This window comes from Doryrhamphus excisus, linkage group LG3 (genome assembly GCF_037039965.1).
Source record: "Doryrhamphus excisus strain RoL-2023G ecotype Guam linkage group LG3, RoL_Dexc_Guam_v1.1, whole genome shotgun sequence".
In the NCBI taxonomy this organism is placed as follows: domain Eukaryota; kingdom Metazoa; phylum Chordata; class Actinopteri; order Syngnathiformes; family Syngnathidae; genus Doryrhamphus; species Doryrhamphus excisus.
The window spans coordinates 13,843,358-13,871,086 of NC_136359.1; the positions used below are offsets into that span (position 1 = coordinate 13,843,358).

The 27,729-nt window shown below is 40.1% G+C and overlaps 1 protein-coding gene across 6 annotated transcripts in view; it reads left to right on the top strand.

The window, feature by feature from the left end:
• The window catches only part of LOC131127638 (multiple C2 and transmembrane domain-containing protein 1-like), a 91,141-nt gene that overhangs the window by 28,218 nt on the left and 35,194 nt on the right, over positions 1 to 27,729 (top strand). For 3 of the 6 annotated variants that reach the window (XR_009129539.2, XM_078789686.1, XM_058069710.2), the window contains exons 3-15: positions 1,650 to 1,792; positions 1,879 to 1,958; positions 4,397 to 4,508; positions 5,590 to 5,628; positions 8,599 to 8,763; positions 9,530 to 9,660; positions 9,834 to 10,020; positions 15,729 to 15,822; positions 20,482 to 20,584; positions 21,082 to 21,184; positions 21,655 to 21,756; positions 22,155 to 22,229; positions 23,327 to 23,446. Coding sequence is in view for 5 of the 6 variants with exons in the window: in XM_078789686.1 (XP_078645812.1) it covers positions 1,650 to 1,792; positions 1,879 to 1,958; positions 4,397 to 4,508; positions 5,590 to 5,628; positions 8,599 to 8,763; positions 9,530 to 9,660; positions 9,834 to 10,020; positions 15,729 to 15,822; positions 20,482 to 20,584; positions 21,082 to 21,184; positions 21,655 to 21,756; positions 22,155 to 22,229; positions 23,327 to 23,446 (1,454 nt within the window). In the remaining variant the exon portion in view is untranslated. The remainder of the gene's footprint in view (positions 1 to 1,649; positions 1,793 to 1,878; positions 1,959 to 4,396; positions 4,509 to 5,589; positions 5,629 to 8,598; positions 8,764 to 9,529; positions 9,661 to 9,833; positions 10,021 to 15,728; positions 15,823 to 20,481; positions 20,585 to 21,081; positions 21,185 to 21,654; positions 21,757 to 22,154; positions 22,230 to 23,326; positions 23,447 to 27,729) is intronic. The other 3 variants (XM_058069713.2, XM_078789684.1, XM_078789685.1) reach the window with 2 other exon arrangements.

Sequence of the window (27,729 nt, forward strand, 5' to 3'; positions counted from 1 at the left end):
GTACACCCTGGACTGGTCGCCAGGGCACATATAGACAAACAACCTTTCACACTCACATTCATACCTATGGACAATTTGGAGTCACCAATTAACCTAGCATGTTTTTGGAATGTGGGAGGAAACCGGAGTACCCGGAGAAAACCCACACATTCACGGGGAAAACATGTAAACTCCACACAGAGATGGCCGAGGGTAGACTCGAACTCGGGTCTCCTAGCTGTGAGGCCTGCGTGCTAACCACGCACGCTGTGCTGCCATACTGTAGTTAGTTGGTCTTTAACTAGTGTTTTAGCTTAGGTGCTTAAAGACAGCAATGTGGTCCTGCTATATAGAGGATCTTTGTACAATATTAGTCATTTGGTGACATTAAAAGATATGACAGAACCTTGCATTGACAAGTCTGGCCTCCTTTACTAGGTTTTCTGGCCCTAAAACAATTTAATTGTCTATACCTTACTTATAATGTTTGATGCCTTGCTCAAAAGCATCATTTCTGTGCCAGAAAATGGACTGGCATCTCTATTTTTCTTTTTCTGTCATAGAAGATTTTGAATTTGGAACCTACTACCATCTGGTCTCCAACCCTGTTGTCAGTATACTAATTTTTTGAAAGGCAACAAGACAAAAAAGCCCCTCCTTTGTTTCAACTAGTATCGTTTCCCAGCCAGCCAACAGATGGCATGTATTCCTCTATAAGAATCACTCTATTTGTTGTTGTCTTCCTTGAAGATGCTTGGCTAAACACGTAACACCACAGAGCGAGAATGCTTTGATAATCGGATATACTTCCACCTCTCACCATTTCTCTGTTAAGCACTTTTGTCACAGTGTATAGCAGGAACAGAATCAAACAGATCAATTTCAGGGTTTTTTTCCTACCTTACTAGATATTCAGTCTGATATTCAGAGATGCCCTATGAGTGCAGGTTCATTAAATGCATATGCACATTCATTTTACAATGACATATTAATGTATTATTTAAATGAAATGGTATCTGTTAGGAGCGAGATTAAAACACGACAATATTGCTGCAAGAAGAGGGCAGCCAGAAGCCAATTATACTGTGAAATATGGCATCGCTACTATGAATGAGAAAACATGTAATATGGAAGTGCACACTGGGTGCTTTACACTCACTATAAAAATTGGAATCCAACCTATAGCAGCATCAGTGAGTGATGTGTGGTTGTTTTTGGAGTTGAACAGCGGCCGCCCTGTTAATGTCCAAGTTGAAATGAGTAATTCTACATTTGATCAGTTATTTAAGATTACGGCGGTCCTATTCCCGCTTGTTACATTTGTTTGAGCACCAGCTTTACAAGCACTGGCGATCACTGGTGGATGGTACTTACTATTGATCCAAATTAGTAGCACAAAAAGAAAGCTGAAAGAAGAAGAAAGCTGCACAAACCCCTCCACACTGGAACCCAATCCGTGACCAGCAAAAGAGCCATGAAGGCAGAGCTTGGACACACTCCTCCATCACCTGGCATTTTCCTGGCATAACACGTATGGGTGTCCAAAATGTGGTCCAGGGGCCATCTGTGGAACGTGATTCATTCTTCTTTGTCTTTCAGCTTTTCTCTTCAGGGGTCGCCAGAGCAAATCAATCTCCTCCATCAAACCCTTTTTCTTCCTATTCTCTTAGGGACCAGTGATCCATACGTCAAGTTCAAGATTGCAGGGAAGGAGGTGTTCAGAAGCAAGACCATCCATAAGAACCTTAATCCAGTGTGGGATGAAAGAGTAACGCTCCTGGTGGAAAGCCTGAGGGACCCTCTGTACGTCAAGGTACAGTTTATTTGTTGAGCATTACAAAAGTGATGTTTTTTTTTTAGAAATTCTCTGTTTATTGTTGGGGCTTCACGTCTCTTTAGGTTTTTGACTATGACTTTGGACTTCAGGATGATTTTATGGGTTCAGCGTACCTATACTTGGAGTCACTGGAGCATCAGAGGTACATTTTTTCTTGCTTTTTTCATGCACCCCTGTTCTTTGCTTTTTGGCAGTGCATTGAAGTAATAAGAGGATTACAAAACGCAGCGCATGCTTAGACAAATAAGTCAGACACAGTGCAAGCTTTAGGTTGCACGGTTAATGCTGATACTTATAGTGTACAGTGTATAGTAGTCTTTTGCTTCCCTCTTGTGGTAGCTTTCGGAAACACACTCACATGCTTTTTTTTTGCATTGTCTACAGAGCGGCTGCTAAATATACAGTCTAGGAAAACATTATTACACTAAAGGTGCATTTGTTTGGACAAATAAAACGCCAACGCCAAAAAAGTAGTATAATTTTGACAGTACAGAGCTATTGATGTAAGAACTTTAGGGATTTGGTTATTGTCAAGAATGCATGCAAATGGTTGTATGCGTATATGTAATGTTTAAAATTAGTTTAAAAAAACACATGCTTAATAGATGCTAATGCATTTTTTAATGTCCTCCCTTGCTGAAATTATAGTTTGAAAATATGTAATTGTCATTTTAGCAGTTTTTTTTAAGGTTAATGACACCTGGTAGCAAAATATACACATCACTTAATGTTCTCATTTTGAATGGCTCTGTAGATAACAAGGATCAGGAAGATGACACTGAAAACAATCTCCACCTCCATCATCAAAATGCAAACACATTACCTGTTGGAGGAATTTAAAGAATAATGTCATGCTCATAATGGCCTCACACACTATCCAAGTAGATGTGGTACACATAACATCCCCTTTGAGAACATTATAGAGCTGGGACCTACATTATTTATCCAAAAACTTATTTTCTGGAGGATATATAGCAGAATTCTCTGCCGTACTCATGCTCTCTTTACTTGCGCACTAAAAACCAATAATTAATTTTGCCTTTGACATAAATGAAGCGAGCTGAGCAGGTTGGATTGTATTGCATTTGTATTTGTCAAGCTGCTGTGCCTGTCTAGAAGTCTTCTGGCGCCCCCTAGTGGAGGCCCACCAACATTGAAAACTCCTGCTAATGTATACTGTCCCTCTGTGATTATGCTAAGTGAATTTCCTGAGGCAGGATTCATTATTATGATTATTATCATTATTATAGCCCTGTATACATTAAATAACACCTATATAGTTATCTTTAAACTCTGCTGAACTACTGTGCAGGCTAAAGGATCACTGAAGGTACACAACCGATGGACGCTAAATTGATAAGACTGTTGAACTGATGCAAATTTATGTAACTTTATGTAAGCCCGCCATAATGCTATAAAACTCAAAGTATTTGCACAATGTAACATGTAATTAAGTAATGGTAATGTTATATTTGTTGTAGAATGTAGCCTAAAACATCCTTGTCACTGACTTGTCATTAATTCAACTAATCACCCAGAGAAACAAATTAAGAAATTAGCAAACTAGCAAATTAGCTTTAAACTGTATTGTGTGGGACTACACTCTTAAATTTGTACTGTTCATTTACCAGTGTTATAAATCTACACTTTTTTATGACACATACTTGCCTTTGTTTTAGGGAAACCTAAAAACTAATAAATCTAATCTTTTGTACTCAGTGTTGGCACAGTGTGCCGTGTACAGGGTCCATTTAGCATCCTTGCTTTGAGCATAGCATGTTGTCAAGCTAACTAGTTAGCCTCAAATTTATTTACTTAAAATTTAAGAAAGGCTATTAAATGGAGTGGGGAAGAAGAACAAAGTAAGAAGCGGAGAACTTGTCTTCACTAGGTCATGTTGGACACTCCTTGCAGTGTGAAGGGGTCTGATGTCATTAATGTAACATTACTGACTGCTAGTTGCCAGAATACACATAACTTTTCTTTTGATATTTTTTGACAAAAGAGAGGGGGAAATGTTTGAACCGCAATGTAGCGAGGGACAACATTAAAGTTTCATTAGTTTTTAATCATACACTCAAAAAAATAAATGTTTAGCCTCAACAAAAAAAATCAATGCAACAATTTCCATTAGTCTTTCTTAGTTATGACAACTTAATTTGAAATTGCTTTGAACCACAAACAATATTTATTCAAAGTACTTTAATTTGTTGTCTACTTAATTATAATAACAATGCATACAGCTTTTTAAGTAGCAGTAACTTAATATATATATATATATATATATATATATATATATATGTGTGTGTGTGTGTGTGTGTGTGTGTATTATGTTACCAAGCTAATTTTATTAAGTCATGGCAACTAGTTTATCTAAATCAATTAATTACATTTTTTACATTGCATTTATGTATTAAATCAAGTGGTGTCAACAGATACTCTGAATTACTTTTTAGAATGTAGCTTCAAACAGTGTTGGCTTTAGTCATGCGTGTTTTTAAGTTGATGGAATCCTAGCATGTATATGCATATCCACTAAAGTATGTTCTTTAAGAACCCGATGTACTTACTCCCCTGCAGGACGCTGGAAGTTACACTGGACCTAAATGACCCGCACTATCCAGAACATAATCTAGGCAGCCTGGAACTATCTGTCACTTTATCACCACGAGATGGAGACATGAGAGACGCCGTAAGAAAAAGTTGTTGTTTATCCTTCCAGTTCTTGTGTACTGACCTGAAAGTTCTGGCTTCATTCATGCTCAGTTACTGGAAATGCTTCAACTCCGCCAGCGTGCAACACAAATGTAATTAATGTGTTGGTGTAAAAGTTTCATGTTCAAAGGGCATTGGATTCTCTTCATCCAAATGATGTTTGCTCGTGCCTCTCTGTCGATACGCGAGATGCTTCCGAGTTGCATTTATTTCTGTTCAATTATTTGTCTGTTTAATTGGACCCATGCATGCTCGACCCAGAACAAGGCGGAGTCATGAGGGAAATACTTTATTCCGTTTGATCCGATGTCTTAATTTTGCTGCTTTTTTAGTTCTCTGCAGTTCAGAGAGTCCACACTTGACAGAACAAATACACTCTATTTAGGTTTCGCATCATTTTGGATCTATCCAACTGTGAAGAAAATGAGTGCAAGGTTGTACATTCTGGATGGTGTTATCTGTTGTCATCTATTGGGATCGAGCAGTAGGGAAAACATACTCTTGGGGAATTTGCAATGCTATATTTCTAACATGTTCTTTTATTTACATTGGAAACATAAACAATCCAAATTTAGTTTATTAATATTGTTTTTTGTACATGTATTTACATTTTCAATGCAGCCTAGTAGAGCTCTGAGGAAACGTCTCCCTCTCTATTGAACAGAAGTGCACCAGAGTTCATTCGCAAATGGACCGTCTTAAGCCACGTGTTCAGTGGACACCAGGGTTCACATGACTTGCATTTCCGTCTTAAAAAAAACACCATTCCCTTTGGGTTTAATAAAAACAGTAGGCAGCTATACTTTATCCTAGAGTTTATCTGTGGGCATGCTTGTGTTGGAAAACGCTACACAAGGCAAAACCTTCCTGCCTGATTCCCATGCATGACCTACCAATGCCTCACTCACCTAATCTACCCGCACACCTTCTCCCCACCCCTTTCACCAGGTCACGACTACATTCCAACACTTTACATCACATTCCCTTTAACCTCTTCCCTGCAGCTTATAGTGGGAGACGATGGGGGGTGCTCTGTAACCGCTTTGTCTCATTTACAGACCATGCTTTTGAGAAGGAGCTGGAAACGATCTAGTAAGGTAAACTAAAAACGCATGTCAAACCACCCAACACTGCTCACTGCACCTCACCTGTGCCTTACCTGGTGTCCTGGTACATGGGTGGATTGTCTCCTTTCAGCTTTCCTGTCCTTCCCCCCTGCTCTGTTATATTAGCAACTTTTTTTTTCTTAATTCTCTGCATCGTTATAACTTTATTTTCTGCAAGCAGCAATATAAAAAAAAAAAAAACAACTGGTGATTCCACCAGTGGTACTTGGGTTTGGTGATCCCAGGTTGATACGTTCTTGTTCAACTATTTAAAAAAACTCCAGCTCAAAAACTGACAAAAATCATTCTCTCTCCATTCCCAGTTGACATAGTGTATTGCCGTTGCTGTGTGAGAAAAATAAAGTAGTTGATTTGATTTCTGTGGTTCTGGGACGGAATCTTTTATATGGCAAATCAGCGTGTTAATCAGCATGCATGTTAATAGACGGTGCAAGATGATTTTCTTCTGTCTCCTTTCTTTTGCCTGTTGTCAGCTGTCACGGTGAATGGAAAGCAGCATGCGCTTCTTTGTGCTTCACCACACTGGCTAATGCATGAAGAGTTTGTATTGAGCGTTTGTACGGAGCGTACAGTAACTGGATTAAGTCACAACTCTTTACTCTTTAAAATCACCATAAGGAAGAAAAACTTGACTAAGTCCCCTAAGGTCACCATTTGGTTAAAAATAATAGGATACCCGTCAAATAGAGGAAAGTAATGGGGAAAAAAGACACTTCATTTAAAAGGCCACAATAGTTAATCCACAAAAGGGCCTTCCCCAAAATGATCACACCAAGTCAGAAGCCTATAGTTACCGTAAAAGCTCTACTCCTCTCCTGGGCCTTTATTTACCTTTTCCCGAAAGATTGATTAGAAGGCGGCAATAATTTAAGGGAAACTGTTATTTCCATTCCATATTGTGTAACAACTTTATATTTTTTTATTGTGCAACAGAGCAGCAACAGAACCAGTGTTGCATTGCAATACCGCTACGGAGTAAACTGCTAAGCCAGCATTATAATAACGTGTAAGTGCAAGTGTAACACACATGAGTTTTACGCCGACACTTGAATACCCGCATTGTAAAACTAGATAAAGGATGCTTACCACTCATGTTACTTCAAATGCAGCTACAGTCACAGTGGGTATTTACTTTTGTAGACCACGCACCTTTCAGAGACTTAAATAGACTTGAATACAGGTGTTAATTTAAAACATGATGATGAATGATCCCTCATTGATTTATGGATCATAATAAATCTTTTTATTATGTTAAAAAAAATCAAACTAATGAAATTGATGCCTTAAGTATTTCTAACAGCAGTTGTCAGTTTTCCCTATCTACTAACATTTTAGACACACAGATACACACTTGCAGTGTGCCTGGTTAAAGCCTGGCAGACGTCCTGCTGTGTTGTGCTTTTGAAGCCTCAGAATATGGGCCGCTCTGCCTGCGAGTCGGGAATATGCTGAAAACACTAACTAACTAGCTACCAGCTACCCAGCTACCCCTCCCCAGCTCTGCTCTTGAGTCCCTCCCTGCAGTGTTGCTTGGCTGCACACAGTGCACAGTTTTATTTTTTCACAAATGCCTTTTATAATGAAGCGGTGAACCAGCATAAGAAGATGAAAACTATTCAAGAAATAGTTTGGGCTAATAATTATAAAATACAGGTCTCTATTTTCACCACTAGGCACTTCAAACATTTTTTTCTTCTTCCAAAGGGTTTACAAAAGCATATTGTTATTATGTTTCGAGTTTCTTAACATCTGTGTGCATGATCTCTCCCCTGCTGTGCTCTGGCACCAAATAGCAAAAAGCCCATATTTTTTTCCCTGCCATCAGAAATATGTAGTAACAAAACAAAGTACCAACTAGATCACAAGACAACAGCGGCCTCATATTGCATGAACTCAACTGTAGAAGTGGCTGCATGGGAGGTTAGCTGAATTGGGAAGATCCATTCGCAGTGTTTAGTGTCTGGAGAATGGAAATTAAGAGGCTGCGTCTCCAGATCAAAGGGCTGCGCTTGTGAGGCAGGGTTTGTTCAGAGTTTAATGAAATTCATCTGCAAAACAAAAGCTATGCTAATAAATTTGCCCTAACAAGGAAGAAGGCACGGAAAGAGAGAGAGGAAATAGGAGGGAAAAATTTGTTGTGGCGGATGATAATATGATTCAAAGAGAGGTTAAATAGGCCTGTAAGTGGTGAGAAAACAGACTTAAATAGGTTCTGCAGAATTAAGAAATGAAGAAACGTTAGTTGCACTGCCCATGGAACCTGACATAGATTGGACCATTAAGCCATTTTTTCCACTATTCCAAATTAAATACTGTATTACTATTATCTCGTCCAGCCAATTCAGATTTTTTTGGACCATGCTGAACAAGTTACATTAAGGAACACTTGCACGATTGCATAATTCAACATGTACCAAAAGGTATTATTATTAATCCAGCAATTATTGAAAGTTGGGTGTGGAAAAACAGAATATGTAACAATAAATAGATAATAATAGTTCATGCCGTGAAAAAAATAATACATATTCTGTATATAAATGGGCATGGGTTCGATTCCCGGCCAGGGTTGCTCAAGAAAGGGCATATGATGTAGCCAAAACTAAGCCAACTAAGCCAAAACCATGTACTATGTGATTGACCCCTGACAGGGAAAAGCCAAAATAAAATCATAATAATAATACAACTACAGCAACTCCAAACTCATGGTTTAATTTTGTTTATGTATTCCATTGTATATTCATTGCATTGTATAAGTGATTTCATGTGTATTTTGTGTTCTGCATTACAATGTATGGTTACCCTGTCAATAAGACGCCTTCAGTCTTGGAGTTAATACATGTCCATGTGTTTGTTTGGATGTGCATACACGCATGTGTCTCTGTGCCCGTTTTGGTTCTTTGTGGGTAAATGACTGTGCAAACATGTGTTTATCCACTGCAGTGTCAAAGTATGCGCCTGTCAGATGTACACAGAAAATCTCAGCTGTGGCGGGGAATCGTCAGCATCAGCCTAATAGAAGGTCGCAGTCTGCAGCCCATGGATGCCAATGGCCGAAGTGACCCTTATGTCAAATTTAGAATGGGGCACCAAAAATACAAAAGCAAGGTAAACACTTCTATTCAATAACTACCATAAACCCTGTGGCTTATACAGCTAAGTTCTATTGCTGCGTTGCGTTGCTACATCTGCATTACTTAAGGACTAATTGTTTGTTTAAATACCGTGCCGCTTGCGAATCATTGAGGAAACGGTTGCTCTCTCTTTGGCAGAAGCCAATCAGGAGTTATCAGTGAACTCACAATGAACTTGTCAACCCATTGAAAATCGCAGGAAGTCATTACTATGACAGTCTGACTCACAGTGTCACCTTTCAAAGAATGTGAAACTCATCACACAGCAACTTAATACTCAAAAGCAAAGTCAGATCAAGTCAAGTTAAGTTATATAATCGCAAAAGAAAGGGAGCGGAAGTCAAACAGGAATCTTCATTCATTCGTTTTCTACACCGCTGTAGCCTATCCCAGGCGGGGGCGGGGTACACCCTGGACTGGCCAATCACAGGGCACATATAGACAAACAACCATTCACACCACACTCACATTCATACCTACTATGGATAAGTTGGAGTCGCCAATTACTTAAGAATGTGGGAAATCGGGGTACCTGATGCCCAACCGGGGAATCAAACCCAGGTCTCCTAGCTGTGTTGCCTGCACGCTAACCACTCAATGGCCGTCCGGTAACTTTTTATTATTGTCTGCTCATGTATGAAGAAATAACACTGTTATTTACTGACAAATGGTTTCTAATAAGCAAAAATACAATAACAAATGTAATGTTTTTATTGTTTTGTATTTTGCTGTGGACTCAGATGATTCCCAAAACACTGAATCCTCAATGGCGAGAACAGTTTGACTTCCACATGTATGAGGAGCAGGGAGGCTATGTGGACATTACAGTATGGGATAAAGATGCTGGCAAGAAAGATGACTTCATGGGAAGGTAAATAATATTACTATACTGCTCTCGGATCATGTACCTTAACAAAGTAGACAGAAGTGTTACTTTTGGGCCTTTATTTTATTTCATACACGACAGTATCATTATCATTGTTGGAAGCTACAACCTCAAATATTGCTCATTGTTTCAGCCAGGTCTGTACGTTTGTGCTTCAGGTGTACAATCGACCTGTCCCTCCTCAGTAAAGAGCACACACACAAACTGGAGCTGCCGCTGGAGGAAGGCGAAGGAGTCCTGGTGATGCTAGTTACGCTCACCGCTTCTGCCGCTGTTTCCATCTCAGACCTGTCAGTCAATGTGTTGGATGACCCGCATGAGAGACATCAGATCAAGCAGAGATATGTGAGTTGATGTTATAGCCTTATTTTTTCCTATGCAGCTCGGTGCTTGTTAAGTTGCTACTGATGTTTTTGTGACTTTATGCCACATTTTATTTGGTTCACCTGCTCAATCTAATGAGATCCAAGTTCTAACAGATATTTTGCCTTCATAAAGATAATAATGCAGAGTGGTGATTGGCAGCGGTGTTTTGGTCACAGGAAGTCAGCCATACTCCTTCATACAGCATCAACTGCAATGATCAGAGGGGGGCGCTCTGTGACTGTGAAATGAACACATTGCCCCTCTGCACACACAAACCAGGGCTGTGGAGTGCGTTTGTGTGTGTGTGTGTGTGTGTGTACAATACAGGGCGAGAGGTAAAGGGTGAGGTGTAAAACGAAAGGAAAAAAAGCCATTTCACCTTTCTCACAACTTGTCCAGACCCCGTTTTTCTGCTTGGCTGCAGGCAACATGTTTTCATTCCTTCTTCTGCCTTTTTTCCAACCTACTCCTCTTTTTCCACACTCCTCGTCCCAGTATGCCTCACTGAGCATCATCTGCTCTTTGTCTGTCTCTAATATGGCCTTCCTGCTATATGATCGAATGAAGACTTGAATGGTCTCCACCTATTAGCATAATATTCATTTTCCCCAGAGGAGCAGCCTTTTAGTTGTAGAATTTAATAAAGATGTCCCTTATCAAAGAGAGCTGATAAGTACAATTACTAATGTAGAAAAAGAAACAGAAAAGTCTTGCTTAAAGATGACTATTATGCTCTATATGTGGAAATGTGTATGTGTGTTAGTCTCAAGTCTTAAATCTCAGGTCTTCGGTTAAGTCTCAAGTAAACATATGCAAGCCCAAGTCAATTTTCAAGTCATGACAAGACATGTCAAATCAACCCAAGTCAAAGACATGATATTTTTTAATCCTTACAAGTCATAGGAACTATTTAGTGTCTCCCAAATAAAATAGTATTTTAACAATGTAGCAGTCTATTATTTTGACAAAAAACAATAAAAACATTGTATGAATGCATCAGTCAGGATTTAGTGAGTGCACAGAAATATAATCTAAACATTTGTTGTTTGTTTTCAAACATGATTGGAGGTTAATAGATGCATTCAATGAGGCGGATACAAAGGGAAAATATGGTGTCTTGCTGGAAATTACATAATAATTACGTAACGTTTGTTGAATACTTTGAATGAGGACACATGTACACATGCATTTCAACCACAAACTACTCTAAATGGAACAAACAGCGTAGCTCCTGTATATGCAACACAGTACAATACACTCACTTAGTGACAATCGCCTTAGATGTGCTATTGCTCACTGTAACCTTTCCTTCATCGCTAATTACTGCTTCCCAGACGTGGTGGGAGACAGTGCGAACAGGAGAGGGAGAGATTTATGTCTTATGATGGCAAAGGAGCACACACACTAATGGCTCTTAATAGGCCTGGGGTGGCCATAAGAAGGGTGAATGAGAGGAGGAGGACGCGGTGACCTCTGCTGAAGTGGTGGCACCTCTGCATGTGCACACACGCACACATACGGAGGTTAAGATAAAGGACACAAACAGGACAGGCAATCAGACTAAAAAGAGACACAAATCACCTGGAAAATTTTGAAAAACACATCACTAGGCCTCCCCTCCATAATAGTACCTAATTAAGGTTGTTTGCATAACACAAATCCATACACTAAAACATTGAATCTTTTTGGGCTAAAAGTGAAAGTGAATGTTGCAAACATTATTAATGTCCCATGTTTCAGTATTTTAAATTAGGTACCGCAGTAGTGTATTGAAACACTGTTTGTCAAATCTATACTTAATGTTGGAATTTAGACTTCAATAAGCCCTACTATTACCCAACACACCATTTTGTGTGCGTGTAGCTTTAATACTAATGAGCTGTGTTGGTCCACGCCTGTGTGGCTCCAACAAGTGCTATTGCATACAGGCAGTCCTCTTTTTACGGTTTGTGGTTACAGCACACTCCCATAAATTATTACTACTTCACAAAACCAAAAAGAGAATTAGTTCCATGCATGCAGAAGAAAAATAAGCAGGTGGACTAATACATAGTCACGTGTTACCTCACTGAGGACATACGTCACTTTTGTTTTTTTTTGTTAAATTTAACCTCCATTATTTCTCTTAAGTGAGGCACAGAGTCGTCTGATTTCAGAAAGAGTGAAATTGGACACTAAAACTTTGGAACTTCAACAGTTTTGAGTGCCTCTCCCCTAAATGATGAAGCAAAGGAGTGCGGAATATGATCGATTTTTCTTATGTTTGGTACTCTGGTACAACGGCATGATGACAGTGATTCATAAGGCTATATAGCGTCTGTGATTCATTTGTACATTTGCGTGCTGTGAGGCAGAAACGGGAGGAAAGCGTAACTGCGTGTGTCAGCGACACACAGGGTGAGGTTTGTCTAATGAAATCTGACTCTTTCCTTCCATTTATCCCTTTGCTCCTTCTCGGTTCCTCGAGATTTTTCATCACCTCAAAAATCATCATGCCACAGGCATGCAAATTAGGACATGGTGGTTTCCCTCATCTCGACTAGTACTTCTCTTTGTCTATATTCTCTGTCCATCTATTGCAACTATTTTACTGATTGGGATAGAAATACCTGTGGAGGATGGATTTGTTGTTATTATACTAATCACTGTTTATGGTCGAGCATTTGCAGCATGGCTTGGAGGCTAAAAGTATTTTACAGCGATGTTGTTTGGTCTAGAGACATTACCACTGAGGAAAAGACAGAAAGCAGAACTTTAGGTAGCAGAGATGAGGATGCTGAGGTTCTCATTGGGAGTGACCAGGATGGATAGGATCAGGAACGAGTTCATCAGAGGGACATTACATGTTAGAGGCCTTGGAGATAAAGTCAGAGAGGCTGGAATGAGATGGTTGGGACATGTCCAGAGGAGAGATAGTGAATATATTGGTAGAAGGATGCTGCCAGGTAGGAGGCCTCGAGGAAGACCAAAGAGGAGTTTTATGGATGTAGTGAAGGAGAACTTGAGGGTAGTTGGTGTGAGAGAGACAGATGCAGAAGACAGGGTTGGATGGAGGAGATTGATTTGCTGTGGCGACCCCTGAAGGGAAAAGCCGAAAGAGAAAGAAGAAGAAGTCTTAATGGTCCCACAGTTGACTTTTTAATAATGCTAAACCAGGAATATGTGTCCCTAGAGCCTGTCTATGATCCCCAAACATGAGACAAATCTATCATCTCTTCCATTTGTTTTCTCCACTTTTAAGATGTGCAAGTTTTCATAACATCATTTTGATGAGGTTCCTCATCAAGAGTATGTCTACTATTACTAATACTGTCCCAATACGTCTGGGAAGTGGGGGGGGGGGGGGGGTGGGGGTCATCTTTAGAACATGTTCTCCTTATCTCACACTGACTTGTTGGCTCTTAGTTTGCCTCTGTCATGCCCTGTCTCTGACTCTTCTCTTCTTGGCTATTTTCACAACAAGCCTCTATATCTTCACAGAAATCATTGAGAGCTGCCCCCCGCCCTCACTTTTTCTTCTCTGTATGTCTGTGTCTCTCTTTTACACACAGCCCCCCCCCCCCCATACTCTCCCCTTCATCTCTTTTACAGAGCTTTTGGACAATGATATCGCTGGAAACAGGCAGAGTCTGACAGAGTTGGTAATAATGAATTAATTCTGTAGCCTGGCCTGACTCTGAGATTTAAATTATAATTACTCCTGTGGGGATGGACGGGGTTATTGCCAGAGAGAGAAATAAATTGAAGTGAAGTACATTGCCACTCTTGCTTTTAAGACACGCTGATGCTACTCAATTGGGCCTCAATGTCGATGAATGTTTGAGCATGAACGGAAGCAACTTCTTCATGTTTATGGACTTTTACTTGCAGATTAAAAAAACCTGGATTTGAAGAAACACCCGATTCATGTTCTAGGGTGTGGAATCAACCTATATATATATATATGTCTTGTAACTATACACTTGCCATATTCCCCTCGAGTGTTCCATTTATACTGAGGAAGCCAACTATTTTCTGATGAGGCCTTCAGATGAAGTGGCAATCACAGCCTCAAATTATCTTTTTCTAGGAAGGGACAGTTGGATTTCAAATTGTTGTTTTAATTTGTCATCAGCAATACTCTTGTAGATAAAAGTGTAGCATTACACTCTGGGATAATGCAAAGCTACCAGGAGAGAGTTTGCATTGCTTGTGTGAACGCCCCTTTGACTCTACATGTTTTGCAGCAGTGTCTTCACTTGTGAGTGTTAGTGTGTGTTTTTGTTCTTATCTAGAGTGTGTATGTGGCATTAAACCAGAGTTGAGCGCTAGTGTGAAGCTGATTATTTGTATATGTAACGATCATAACCTTGCCATTCACGCCTCACTGAATGTGTGTTCTCACTTGAATGTCTTTATTGTTGTATTATTACTATAGCTGCCTCAGTCTCACACAGGTTAGTGTGTGGTAGAATAATGCCACATTCAAATGCCAAAGACAATGGGTCTTATACATACATTTAGAGCAAATTTTTGCATTTTCTCTGATGAGTTTTAGTTGGTATATTTCAGTTTCACTAAATATGGCATTCAAAAGAGACATTCAAAGACGAAGTATTCTACACTGGTCACTATATGTCAGTAATGTTACTGTAATTTTTGGGTTATATTTGATCACTGGAACAACAGGGTTTTTGAACAGGTTTGAATGATCTCACAATGATCTCACAACAGGCACAGTGATATTGAATGAAAATTGCTGATACAAACACACACTAGATTTCTGGCTCTTAAGAACAGGTCAATTTTAAGTGTGTACAGTTTATGTGCAAAAACGTGGGCAAAATTTGGGGATCCATAAGTGAGTGCCATCTGCTGCCAACGAGCGCACAATGCACTGACCCTAGGCGTGCCGTCTGGGCTCCGTACTTACACCTTGCACAACCGTGCGAGTGATGTGCTGCCTCCCTGTTGTGACCCCCGTTTTACCCATGCTAATCTGAAAATCACAAAGTGTCCTTCTTATGTCTGTAATGGCTACTTAGTCTTATTTTGTCTACTATATTGGGTATTATGAGTGCAAAGGTGACTATGGGGGTGTTATTTCATGTCGAGAAGGCTCCAATTATTTTAAATATTGTATTTAGAAGGTTGCAAAAGGCAATAGTGTCCTGGTGTTTGTTATAAGAAGAACATTTTGTAACATTGTCTTATTGTTGTATGAGCAACAAGTAGTTGGTTTTGTAAATATCACGTGATTTGGGCTGCATGTGCAAGTGTGGGTGTGTTTACTGTGATTTACAAGTGTCCCAGAATACACCATAAAGCTGGAGCATCACTGACAGCAGTTTGCTAGTTTTGATCCTGCTTATAGAGTATGAAGTGTATGTACCTATTTATGTATCTATCTATCTGTCTCTCATCTTTTTGTGTATTCCTCCATAGCATATCGAAATTTGTTCTATTTTAGTCTAAATAGTAGAAGTCTGAAAAATGTATCAAAGAACACACACAGCTACTCTACTCATTTTCCTCCTTTTGGACCTGGCTATAAATGCCAGCTCTATATTTTCAAATAAGGGCTGTTAAAGGACATTTTCTACCCTTTTCCTCTCTTAATGAAATGTCAGGCTATTGACCCATCTTTCTCTTAAATGCTAATTTGCCAGCCTCTTTGAACTTTCACCCCTGTCCCTGTGCTGTTTCAGAGCCTGTGGAGGTCATTGCACAATCTGAAAGACGTTGGTGTGGTGCAGGTAAAAGTCATCCGGGCCGAGGGACTGATGGCAGCAGATGTCACAGGTAAGATGGCTGGTGCATCTCTAAACATGGGACTAATAACTTCCCTTCAGTTCATGCAATTTTCAAGGGTATTTTTCTGTATTTGTATGAATTACTTTTGAGTTTTTGAGGCAAAGGGAATTTTATGCATTGGTGTATGCATCAAGCGTTCTGCATCTTGGGCTAATTGTGTTAAATTGTGTACCCAGCCTCTTGCCCAAAGTCCCTCATGAGGACAAACGGTACATATGTACATGTATGGATGGTCTGAAGATCATGAGAACCCTGACCTCAACCACACAAATTTGAACTGAACCGGAGCAAAAATTGGGACAGTGACCTCTGACCTCACAAAAAAAAAATCCAATGGACAAAAGTCTTCCCAAAAGGAATCTGTTATAGCTGCAAAATGAAGATAACCTCATATTGTCTTAAAATGTTACTTCCTTTTGGAACATCTCTTTAATTCTTGTCAGTATTCAGTACAAGAACATGCATGTACATTATCCACAGGTGAGAATGTGAGACTTTGTCTGTGGCAACCAATCCAGGTTGTACTCCACTTGACCAAAATCTGCTGGTATAGGCTCCAGCTCACATTGATACTTTCACAAATAAGGAATAGAAAATTAATGAAGAGTTCTCCCCGTGCATGCGTGGGTTTTCTCCGGGTACTCCGGCTTCCTCCCACCTTCCAAAAACATGCTAGGTTAATTGGTGACTCCAAATTGTCCATAGGTATGAATGTGAGTGTGAATGGTTGTTTGTCTATATGTGCTTTGTGTTTGGCTGGGACCATTCCAGGGTGTACCCCGCCTCTCGCCAGCTGGGATAGGCTCCAGCACCCCCTGGGACCCTCGTGAGGATGAATGAATGAAGGGATATTAGAATTCAAGTCATATAACACGTGATTTGTTATATTTGATCATTCTGACGCGGAACATTGTCGGTGGCACACTGCATCCCACTATAGATACAGCTGGAGATAGTTGGTGTGCAATTTTGGTGTGAGGGATTATTGTCTATGAGACTGCTCAGCCAGAGAGTTTGTTTCTAGTTTGTGCTGGACGCTAAATTTGTCCCAGTGTTTTTTGGGAGGGTGGAAAAACATGCAGGGTGCTCATTTGAATAATAGAGAAAAAGCGTGCATTTGAACCAACAAATATCTCTCCTCCCCTCCCTTAGAACCCCCTTCCCTGCTCTTTCTCCACTCGCTCCCGCCGAATTCTCCATTAATTCTTACTTTTAATTAGGTCTGCAGTGGACAGGCCTAGTTTTTCACTCTGCATTATCTCGTTGAGAGCAGAGAACGTGTATGTGTGTGTGTGTGTTTTTCTCCATTTGAAGCAGACACAGTTCGTGTTAGCCAATACAAAGTGGAACTGCTTGATTTGGGTTATTGAGACGGGGGCAGCCTGAGAGCAGGGCTAATGGCTCTTGTATTTCACTGGCAGCCGAAATTTACTCCATGACCTTGTTTCCAAGCTCATCATTCATTCTGTGCTTCATGGTTCACCCAAAAAAATAACTAAGACTGTCAAGTCCTGCTTTGTCTATAGTTGTCCATGTATTTATTTCTTTTTTTTATTCTGCCACTGCTGTTTTTTACCTTGGACTATTTCCAACATAACATCAGTTGCTCGTTCTTTAGAAGAATACTTGCAAATGGGATTGTTTTTTTATGGAGGTAAATATGTCGCAGGTTATTTGGCATGCATACAGTATGAGTGGTTTTGCATGGAACAAATGATGTAATCATAATTTACTTGATAATTCTTGCTACTTTAAGAAACACAAGTTCCAACCACACATTGTTTGTTCTTCCATCCTCTTACAGAAATCCTGAAATTATGTAATTGTCATTAGTCCTATATATTGTGTTTATAAGTGGCAGAAACAACAGTTTTGTAAGAGCCACATGAGAGCCCTCACCACATGAACACCCAATTTTATCCGTTCAGACCAATAGAGGGTCAGGAGCGAGGCGAGAGACAAACAGACGCACAGGCAGAGAGTGAGAGGGGAGGTCAGAGAGAGAGACAAATACTTCACTCTCTCTTCTTCATTCATGCTGCCAGCCAGTCTGTCTCCTCTTTTTTTTCCTTGTTTCTCCTTTTCTGCTTTTCACATTGGCCATCTCTTTCTCAAAATGAAGTGCTTTTGTGTTGTAGAACCTCTCTAGGCCCAGAAGGATTACTGAAAATGGTCTCAAAAGCCAACAATGTCTTTGTCCTAGAGTGGCTGCTACTGTATACTGTGGGACTTTTAGCAATAGATGTATTTTTGCTTCCAGTTGTGTTTCTATTAAATTATGGTGACCATCCACGCATTAAGCCTAATGAGTTTCTAGGGACATTCTGTTCCATTCAGTTACTTACTTTTAAACAATCATGGATGTATTAAAAAAAATAGATGAACTGAAGATCCTATTAAAAAGTGAAAAACACAAAATTTACATTTTAACGTTTTCAGTTCTAATTAATTGTAATGAACACCTCAAATTCCTCTCTAACTTTAAGCTTCAAGGAAATTACACTTGCTGCCTCTTCTGTACCATATCCATCCTTTGCACTTAGCTTAGGGCACCCAGAAATGAGTTTGCACCCCCCTTCCCATACACAACCCCTGGATGCACCATAGGGACATGACCCAGAGGGAGGAGGAGCTTTACCTGGATGATGGCTGAGTGGCGCTCAAATGTGAGCGTGTAATTGGTTAAGGCAGCTGCCTCTGGTGGTGGCAGCCATTAAGGTGAAAGTTCATCACCAATGACAACTGACTCTCTGCAGCACCAAAACCTGTCATGCCATTAAAAATTTTATATTAATTGACTCTCCGTATATTTATTGTTGTTTCATTAAAATAATTCTTAAATCAGTTTCAACCTTATTGTAAGACTATTTGTATACTAACAAAATAAGTACATTCATGAAGTCATAAGCTCCTCATTTCGTCATCTAATTTGAATATAACTTTCTATTGTAGGAGTCATGGCTGTCAATATCCACTTCAAACATGCTACATCAATAAGACCCCCAGTAACTGATATGAGAAGCAACACCTACGGCACAGCATTGATCATTGTGACATTTACTTTGCACACCCACTAAATGTCCTGCCCTTGTCACAACATGTGAAGAAAATCACACCAATCAATGACTGTCTTACACACACACAGACACACACACACACACACACACACATCCACGCCACACATAACCAGGCAAATGCCATGAGGGGACTGAACTCAATTCCAGCTTCATTAAGTCTTATGTGACATACAAAAGCTAATTTTAGTATATTAACGTGGTTAAAGCTTAAAAAAAATAGTACTGAACTTTTCCAGATATTGCAATGTAAAAAGAGTAAAGTAGAATTGTAATATTCTAATAATAAAAAAAATTGACTACAGTCATCCTGTGTTGATCACCATTCATTGGTTCCAGACCTGGCTGCGATAAGTGAATTTCCGCAAAGTAGGATTCAATGTTAATAAATGGAATATTTTTGTAGATACAGCATAGAAAACATGTTTATTACTTTGAACATATGTTTAACCATTATTAAAGCCATGTAGACATGAACTAGCACCCCTATAGTTACCGTAAATCAAGAATAATAGGAGTGTATTCTTGATTTACGCCACATTGCTATTTACAGAGACACAAGACGGCCAGAGCTGTATAACATGCTAACAAGCTAACTAGTTAGCCTCCAATTTATGCATTCTAAACTGAAGAAAGTGTTTCAAACAGAGTGGGGAATAAAGACAAAATAAGAAGCCAAAAACCTAACCACTTCCACACGGAATTGGAGGATATTTTGTGATTAATTAATTAATTTTATTATAGTTCCAGTCCTATGAACAAAAAATCTTGCCACATTTAGTCTTGTGACACTCATTATGTGTATATATACAAACCATTAAAAAACAAAGCTGAAGTAAAAGCACGCAAACACAAACACATATAGATTTTTAATATACGTATAATTATCCAGCATCACTCATCATTTGAGAAGCAAGGCAGAAAACAAGCAAGGCATTTTGCTGCATGCTTTGAATGGGAAATGTACCACCCTCTGGTGGACAAACTTGGAAAGAAATGAAAGCTAATAAAAAATTAAATCTTAATGTAGCAACATAAGGTAAATTGTGGGATAACAAAATTGTTTTCCAAAGGATTTTATCTGTTGTTGTTTATCTGTTGTTGTTTTGGCTCATTTAAGGAGCACTGATGACAATTTAAAATGGTTTAGAAATGAATATTCTCTGTCAAAGTTCACCTGTATTCATTCAACATAGCCAATACCGCTTGAAAATAAAACAGGAACGGTACTAAAGATATCTAATGGGAGAGGCAATTTTTGTCCTTCAGGATTTTTGTCCTTTTTATGAAAAAACTGACTTATTAATGTCTCTGGTAAAAAGTAATTGTCACTGCTTTGTTATTTTCACACTATTAGACTGCTGTCACCGGATCGTATTTCCTTTAGCTATATTGCTGACATACTGTTTGTATTTTTGTGGCCTAATAAATGTGGCATCTTAGGTTACGCCCACCCCGCATCTTTGGGGGATGTGAAACCAACATTAACCAATATTTCAGAACCACTGATTTAAGTACAGTATATACGTATATATGTTTTTTCCATTAAAGCTATTGTATTGTTCCTCTCTAGGTAAGAGCGACCCATTCTGTGTGGTGGAGCTGAGCAATGATCGGCTGCAGACACACACTGTTTACAAAAATCTCAACCCTGAGTGGAATAAAGTCTTCACTTTGTGAGTAACAAAAATACAATATTAATAATACACAATAACAAAAGAAAAGATAATTTTTTTTGTTTATTTGCATTAATGATATCAATGCTATTTGTTTAATGGTTTTCAACTGGGCTGGAGATAGTGATATAGTGTAAATATGTACTGTAGATGGGGAATTAATATAGATCAAGCGCCACATCATTTCTCATATGTCTGATATATTTTTATTGAGTCCAAAGCAGTAGAATTCCCAGTGATGGGACAAGTTAATTTAATCTTTCTGCACATCACCTACATAGCCTTTTTTCTATACATAACACCACTCATCTTCCTACTTCCTAGCCTACTTTTTCCAAACATAACACGACTTGACTTCATTTTCTATCAGTTGTATTGGAGGATGTAATATACAGTATTATAATGAATGGGGTCATTGCATGAGTTTTGCCTCTTTGATGTTAGCTTTGTAAAATGTCTATGCCCATCACTGGTATTGTCTTTGCTTTGTCACTCAGTAACGTAAAGGACATTCATTCAGTGCTCGAGGTCACGGTTTACGATGAGGACCGAGACAGAAGCGCGGACTTTCTTGGGAAAGTAGCCATTCCTTTACTGAATGTGAGTCAAATTGCACATTTTTTCCTACTATTTTCCTTGAGTAAAGTTGAGAGAAACATTAAGAATGATGACAGTATTCCATAAAGAGAAGTAGGAAGGTGAACATGACGAGGAAGACTGATGAGTAAAAATAAAAAGATTGATCGGTGAAGAAGTAAGGAGGAGAATGAAAATGACACTGATCAAGACAAAAAATGACACCATTTCCATATATACTGTATTTGTGTGTCTTGTGACAGAAGTGTGTGTCGTGTATATCGGAGCTGGGCTGTATAGTGTGATTCCCCAGGATAGTTAATTTCTGTTTGACAGAGCCGAGCTGCAGTGGGTAATGAACAGGTACTTGTCAGAGTTGCCACAGTTGTTTTGGGTTCCCTGTCAGCGCCGGCAGCTGGGGTTCAAAGGTGGCCCGGGGAGCCGATTCAGTCGGGTATTGCCAGACAGACGCCTGTCATGTCCCTCTCCCACAGATCCAAAATGGAGAACGCAAAGCCTACGCCTTGAAAAGCAAGGAGCTGACAGGGCCAACAAAAGGGGTCATCTTTCTTGAAATAGATGTGATTTTTAATACTGTAAGTCTTTTTTTTTTCTTTTTAGATAAATATTTTGCCCCCATCCTCGCTTGCTCTCTCTTTTGCATCCTTTTCAATGCTGTTGTCTTCATTCTGTGCCCCCCCCTTGCATCTCATTCCCATCCATTGCTCCCTCATCCTCATTTTGGGTCTAATTATGGAAGGCCTCCCTTTCAGCATCCTTTGTTCCATTCACCGTCACTGTGTGTGCGTCCCATAGCGGCCATCTTAGTGCTCACCCTTTTGCTTGCTCCAACCTCTAACACGGGGACGTGCACACTACGCATGTGTTGAAATGTCAAATCATGAAAAAACATTCATAACACGGCTGGCGGACAACCATGTCATCCGTTTTCATACATATTTCACTTGGCTGTTTTATGATATTGTGTTTCCAGGTGAAGGCTGGTCTCCGGACGCTGATTCCCATTGAGCAGAAGTACATAGAGGAGGAGCCCAAAGTGTCCAAACAGGTAAGTCACTCACTAGAAACCTAAATTATTTATATATAGTTAGCATCATTAATTAGGTCTTATACTCTAACCAAAACGGGCTCTAACCAAATAAAATTTTCCCCAATGAAATGTATTCCAATTAACCTGTTGCAAAGTACTTTTACAATGTGTGTTGAATAACTTGCAACTGCACATAAGAAAAATATATTTAGTGAAAAATTAGCATGAAGTGGAAGTCCTACACCTGCATATGCCTCCGTAGGCCGTGTTCTGCCCCGCCATCGTAAGCACTAACCAGCATGCCGGGAGAGTGCCATCTCGTAAAGCACAACAACTGTGTGGGCAAGATAAAACAAGGTGATTGAAGAGGGAAAACAGTGTTTCATTTTTGTTTCTTCCCTCCTCTCTCCCTTCTCTCATCTGTCAGCCGCCTCGCATCCACGCCGGCTGGGTGAATAGAAATGTCAAGCTGTCAACTCTGGGGTGCATAAGTAGATTGGCCATCCTTATAGATGGCCCTTTTTGCCACTGCTGCTTTGCACTTCATTGTCACGCCGTTCAGTGTGGCAGCAGCACAAAGGGCTGAATAGCTGGGGCCGGCCCACATCACACATGTCATATGAGTGACCGTTTGGGCTTAGTAGTCAGTGCTTCTCCATGCACTGACACACATCACTGGCCAACACAGTGACACACACAAACATCTCCCATACCACCCTTGTTTCAACTCTTTCCTCCCTTTCATGTTGAACCCCCCCCCCCCAACCCCCCAAGTGCCAGAAACTCCATTTCACCTCTGACTTGTAGGGATGACCCATGTCATCGTCTTGCAATGATGATGTCATGGCTACTTTAGAAGGATTGCCCATTTGCCAGCAACACCTCTGATGTTGTTGCTGATTAGTAGATAAAAAAAGAAAAGAAAAGCAGTCGTACAGGGTGACCCTTAAAAAAACGGGATTTTTGAAGTGCTTATTGGGAGATAACGATAACAGTTATTTAAAGAACAGGGTTAAATACAGGATTAAATTCCTGACAGGACTCTATGCTTGTACCCCTGAACTGAAAGATATATTTTTTTACTATTTAAAATATCCTTTCCATCTACTTTGCAGCTGCTGTTGCGCAATTTTAACAGAGTGAGGCGCTGCATCATGTTCCTGATCAACACCGGTTACTACATCAACAGCTGCTTTGAATGGGACTCTCCACAGAGGAGCATCTGTGCATTTGTGGTATGTAGATGTGATGTTTAAATACAAAGACGCCATAAATCACATTATTCTTATCAGTCTGTTGAGTTGATACAATTATAGCCAACTCATTACATGACCACTAGTTATTTTTTCTAATTTGTATGTTGGTGTCTGCTAGCAAAGCAGAGAAAGGGGTGTCACAAGAGACTTCATAAGATGATTCGATTGGGTTTACGAGAACTAGAAGATATTTTAACATTACTTTTTGACAATATATTGCAATCTACAAATTTCATTTCTACTATGTTACACTCTTCTGCACTCTGATTGTATGCTAGCTGCAAAAGGGCTCACTCCATTCATGCCGTTGCTCTATAAAACAAACATTCCAAGGTAGAGATGAGGAGAACAGACACACAAGCACATGACGATATATTGAAGCTGAGCACATTTTCATTTATTGTGTCAGTTATTATCATCCTATGCCTAGGACCCAATAAAATAAAACATATGATCAACATTATTGGAACACCAATATAAGAAATACAGAGTTGGCGCCCCTTTGCTGATTGGAGTGACTTTTTATACAGTTTTGTAGGAAACAAAGCTGTCATAGCCTTTATCACATTTCTCAGTAATAGAGCCTTGTTTCTAAGCCTCCTATGAATTGTCTATGCCACTTCCACCTCATCGGTATCTGCAATTAAAAGGTGAATTGTAATTGGACAGCAGTGCTACCACTCAGGGACATTCTCCTGCATAGCGGTGAGTGGCCGCATGGGGCTTCCTTTCCACTCTCAGGATGACAGAGCAGACATTTAATGCTGTCTGCTAGTGTCCTAACTCTCTCTCTCTCTCTCACACACACACACACACACACAGCAAGTGGACCTATCTTGTTACAGACAATAGCTATTGGCTTTCTGACCCACTTTAGAGTGTCCGCCGTCTGGATGTGTTTGAGGTGCAGCAGCTCATGGTGTCATTACCATGGGTCAGAAAAGACAACATATTGATTAGTTAACATTTCCCCTCTGTGGGTATGTGTACGTGTGTGTGTGTGTGTGTGCGTGCGTGTGACACCTTCTCTCCAATGAGAAGTCCTAGTGTCTTCATAAAATTGAAATGGAAGTATCATAAATAAATAAACGGAGACAACAAGGTCACTTGAGCAACTGGCATCCTTGTACATCTTTAAACCCCATTTAGAAGACAAATTATACATAAAGCTCATTTACGTCCGAGTCACTGTGTTATCTTATTCTGCACACTTTAATTCAAACTATTTCAAGGCAATGAAACGGGTATCTAGGCCAAGGACAAAATGTTTTATAGTTTATAGAAAGTCTGAAATCCAGGCATCATTTTGCTTTCCCTATTACCCCTCCCACACTTGTGAGTGTGTTAGCGTAGGAGTGAGCACTTAGCTAAAAGCATCAGAGTGTTTAGGACCTCTCCTTTATACAGGTACACTTCCCTCATCCTCCCTTTGCCTCCACGTTTCTTCATCACTCTCTCATTCCTCCCTCACTTCCAGAGGCCTCTTAATCACTTCGCTCATCTCTTTAAGTGGGTTTTTATGGGGGGCCATCTGGCCAAGGTGGTGCGTTTGTGAAGGTGGACGGCTGTGTGTGATTACGGGCACGTGTTTGTGTGTGTGTGTGTATGTGTGTGTTTCTGTCAGGCTGTCTCACTGGACAGATGTTGTACTTAACTTTTCAAAATGGTCCTCTCCTGCTTGCAGAGGTGGTGTAGTGACAGCCCCCCCTCCCCACACACACACACACCTAAATGTTTTAAGTGTGTGTGATCCTGAGGGTGAAAAGTGAAGTGTGTTCATTTATTTGTACAGTTTGGTAAATGATGTGTGTTGCATTCAAGATGCTACAGGGTCACGTTCATTCCACGGGAATGTTAAAAGTGCTCCCTCTTGTGCCAAATTTGGCACTTCCGTTCGCACGTGCACAGCTGGGATTGTGTGTATGCGTGTGTGTGCATGTAAGGGATAGTCTCACATGCAGCGTTTCTCCCTCACACCCACGCTTCTGTCTCCCACCCAACCCGATGGTGAAGCAGCCACTGTGGCAGCTTTGCTTGAGGTGTTGGCTCAGTGGAGCGGTCTGCAGTCACCTCCTGTCCTGCTTAATGGCAGGTGTATGGCATGTACTCTATGTAGGTATGACTATGGCTGTTTTGGCTATATTTGGCTATTGGTGTCTTCCCCTCCTATCTCTCCATCTTTTATCGCCAACCATCATGCCTCTTCCTCCTGGAAAGCCGGGGCCATTGTGGCGCTAAGCGGTGTTGGGTTGTGTTCATGTGCTGCCGCCAGCTCTCCCCACGGCCTCTGCAAGACAAGGCTGTTCTTGCCCCTGGGACCACTGGCCTCAGCAGCTTTTCCTCCAAACAAATTTGCTGTAACTTTATCTGCAATTGGGCCCTGAATTGGGAGCAAATAGAGGCAGCTTTGTGAGGCTCAGGGAAGGGCGAGGGCAGCGAGCTGGGGTTTGTCGAGGGAGGCAGGGGAAATGATACCGGGCGCTTTTATGTCAGGCAAAGTAGGACTCTTATCAGGAAGAGAGCCCAGACAAGGGAGCTACTTCTAGAGGAAACTGGAGCACCTATCACCTGCTTTGCATTTAGATAAAAATTCACCCTGCTGAAATAAATAAAAAAAGGCAAAAAGCAAAGACAGGTACAGAAGCATCTATTGGTGTGTGTGTATGCACATGACTAGCAGTGTGATACACACACACCGCACACCAGAGCAGGCAGTGGTACACGCCACTCCAGGTCTCTTTAAATTGCTCCTTTGACTCCTTTTCAAAGGCCCTGCCTAACTTGTTAAAGTTTTCAAGTCGGGAGTTCGTCTTTGCCCACAGCAAGGGACAACTTTGAAAAATTTGCCTGAACATTTTACCGCTCTCGTGATTTGTAAAATGACTGATATTTGAGATATAGTCACAGGACTAACACGGAATATCAAGTCAGAGTGTAATCACCAGAGATAAAGGCTCATGAATGACAAATATAAAATGTGAGGAGAGACTAGCAGCCTTGTAACAATTAAACCCAACAATATCATCTGGATTTTCTATAACATTATTAAACTAAATGAAATCAGGTATGTGGATCAGGCTTCCGTTTTGGATAAAGAGCCCTGTTCTGACTGTGGAGTTTGTCCTGCAGGAGTACAGCAGGGGGCAGTCTAGCACCACTAAATGATACTGATGGAGGTCTGGTCCTAAGCAGGACACAGTCCTCCCCTCCCCACTCTCTCTAGTTACATCAAACTTAACAGGACTTCTACTTGCTATCTGGCAACACTTAGTGCCAGCATGCAAAATGATGTAAGAGAGATAAAGGCGACCTCTGAAATCCAAACTTCGGTTTCACTCCACTGAGACAGAACAGGGGGAAAAGTTTGCCTGGTGTGTGGTTAATGTAAGCCAAAGTACTGAATATTACCCTCCCACAGTGCCGAGGCTCAGAGCCGGGTTGTGTTTTGAAACAAATAACGCAGGCTCCAGCTCTCCATGAGCACTGACTGCTTGAATAAAACATTTTGACTTTTCTATGTTGTTGACATCCTTTTGTGTTCAGGGGTTTCTTAATATTGAACCAAGCATCAAAGATTTATGCAACCCAACTGCTTAGACTGTTAAAAACAATTAGATCATTGATTTTTGCCTTTGTTATTCCATGCCATATTCCAAATTAAGGTTATATTTGGAAAAGTTAATTGTACTTTCCACTTACCAATGAAGTACAGTATAGTATTACTATTATTACTATTCCACTATTAAAACGTAATTGTAAAATAATTGACTAGACAATAATAATGTCTGTAAAAAGAGCTAAATGGCCAACTATATCCAATCAATATCCAACAAATAATCAAAATGTGGACTGGAGCCATTGTTGAAATTGTAGTTTCAGGGTGAAAAATATCTTATTTATTGATTGTTTATTTATTTCTTTATTTACATATATTCCATATTGTGCTCGTAAAAAGAAAATTAAATTATACCCACAAAGTAGATGGACACAAACCATGTGTACTGTATATATACCATGTATATATACAGTATTTAAATATATAGTGTGCTTATTAAAATACATAGGTAAGAATGAAAGAGGAGCCATCATGAACCACTTTTATAATGTGTTTCCAACCCTCAAATGTTTCTTGTATACAATGTATATGATGGAGATTCACTTAGCAATCCTCCCAGCTTCTAGTTCAAGCATCACTTTTTCAATGTTTTTGTTTTTCCTCCTCCTTTTTCTGGTCACTGACATCCACAGCAGGCTCCTTCCCA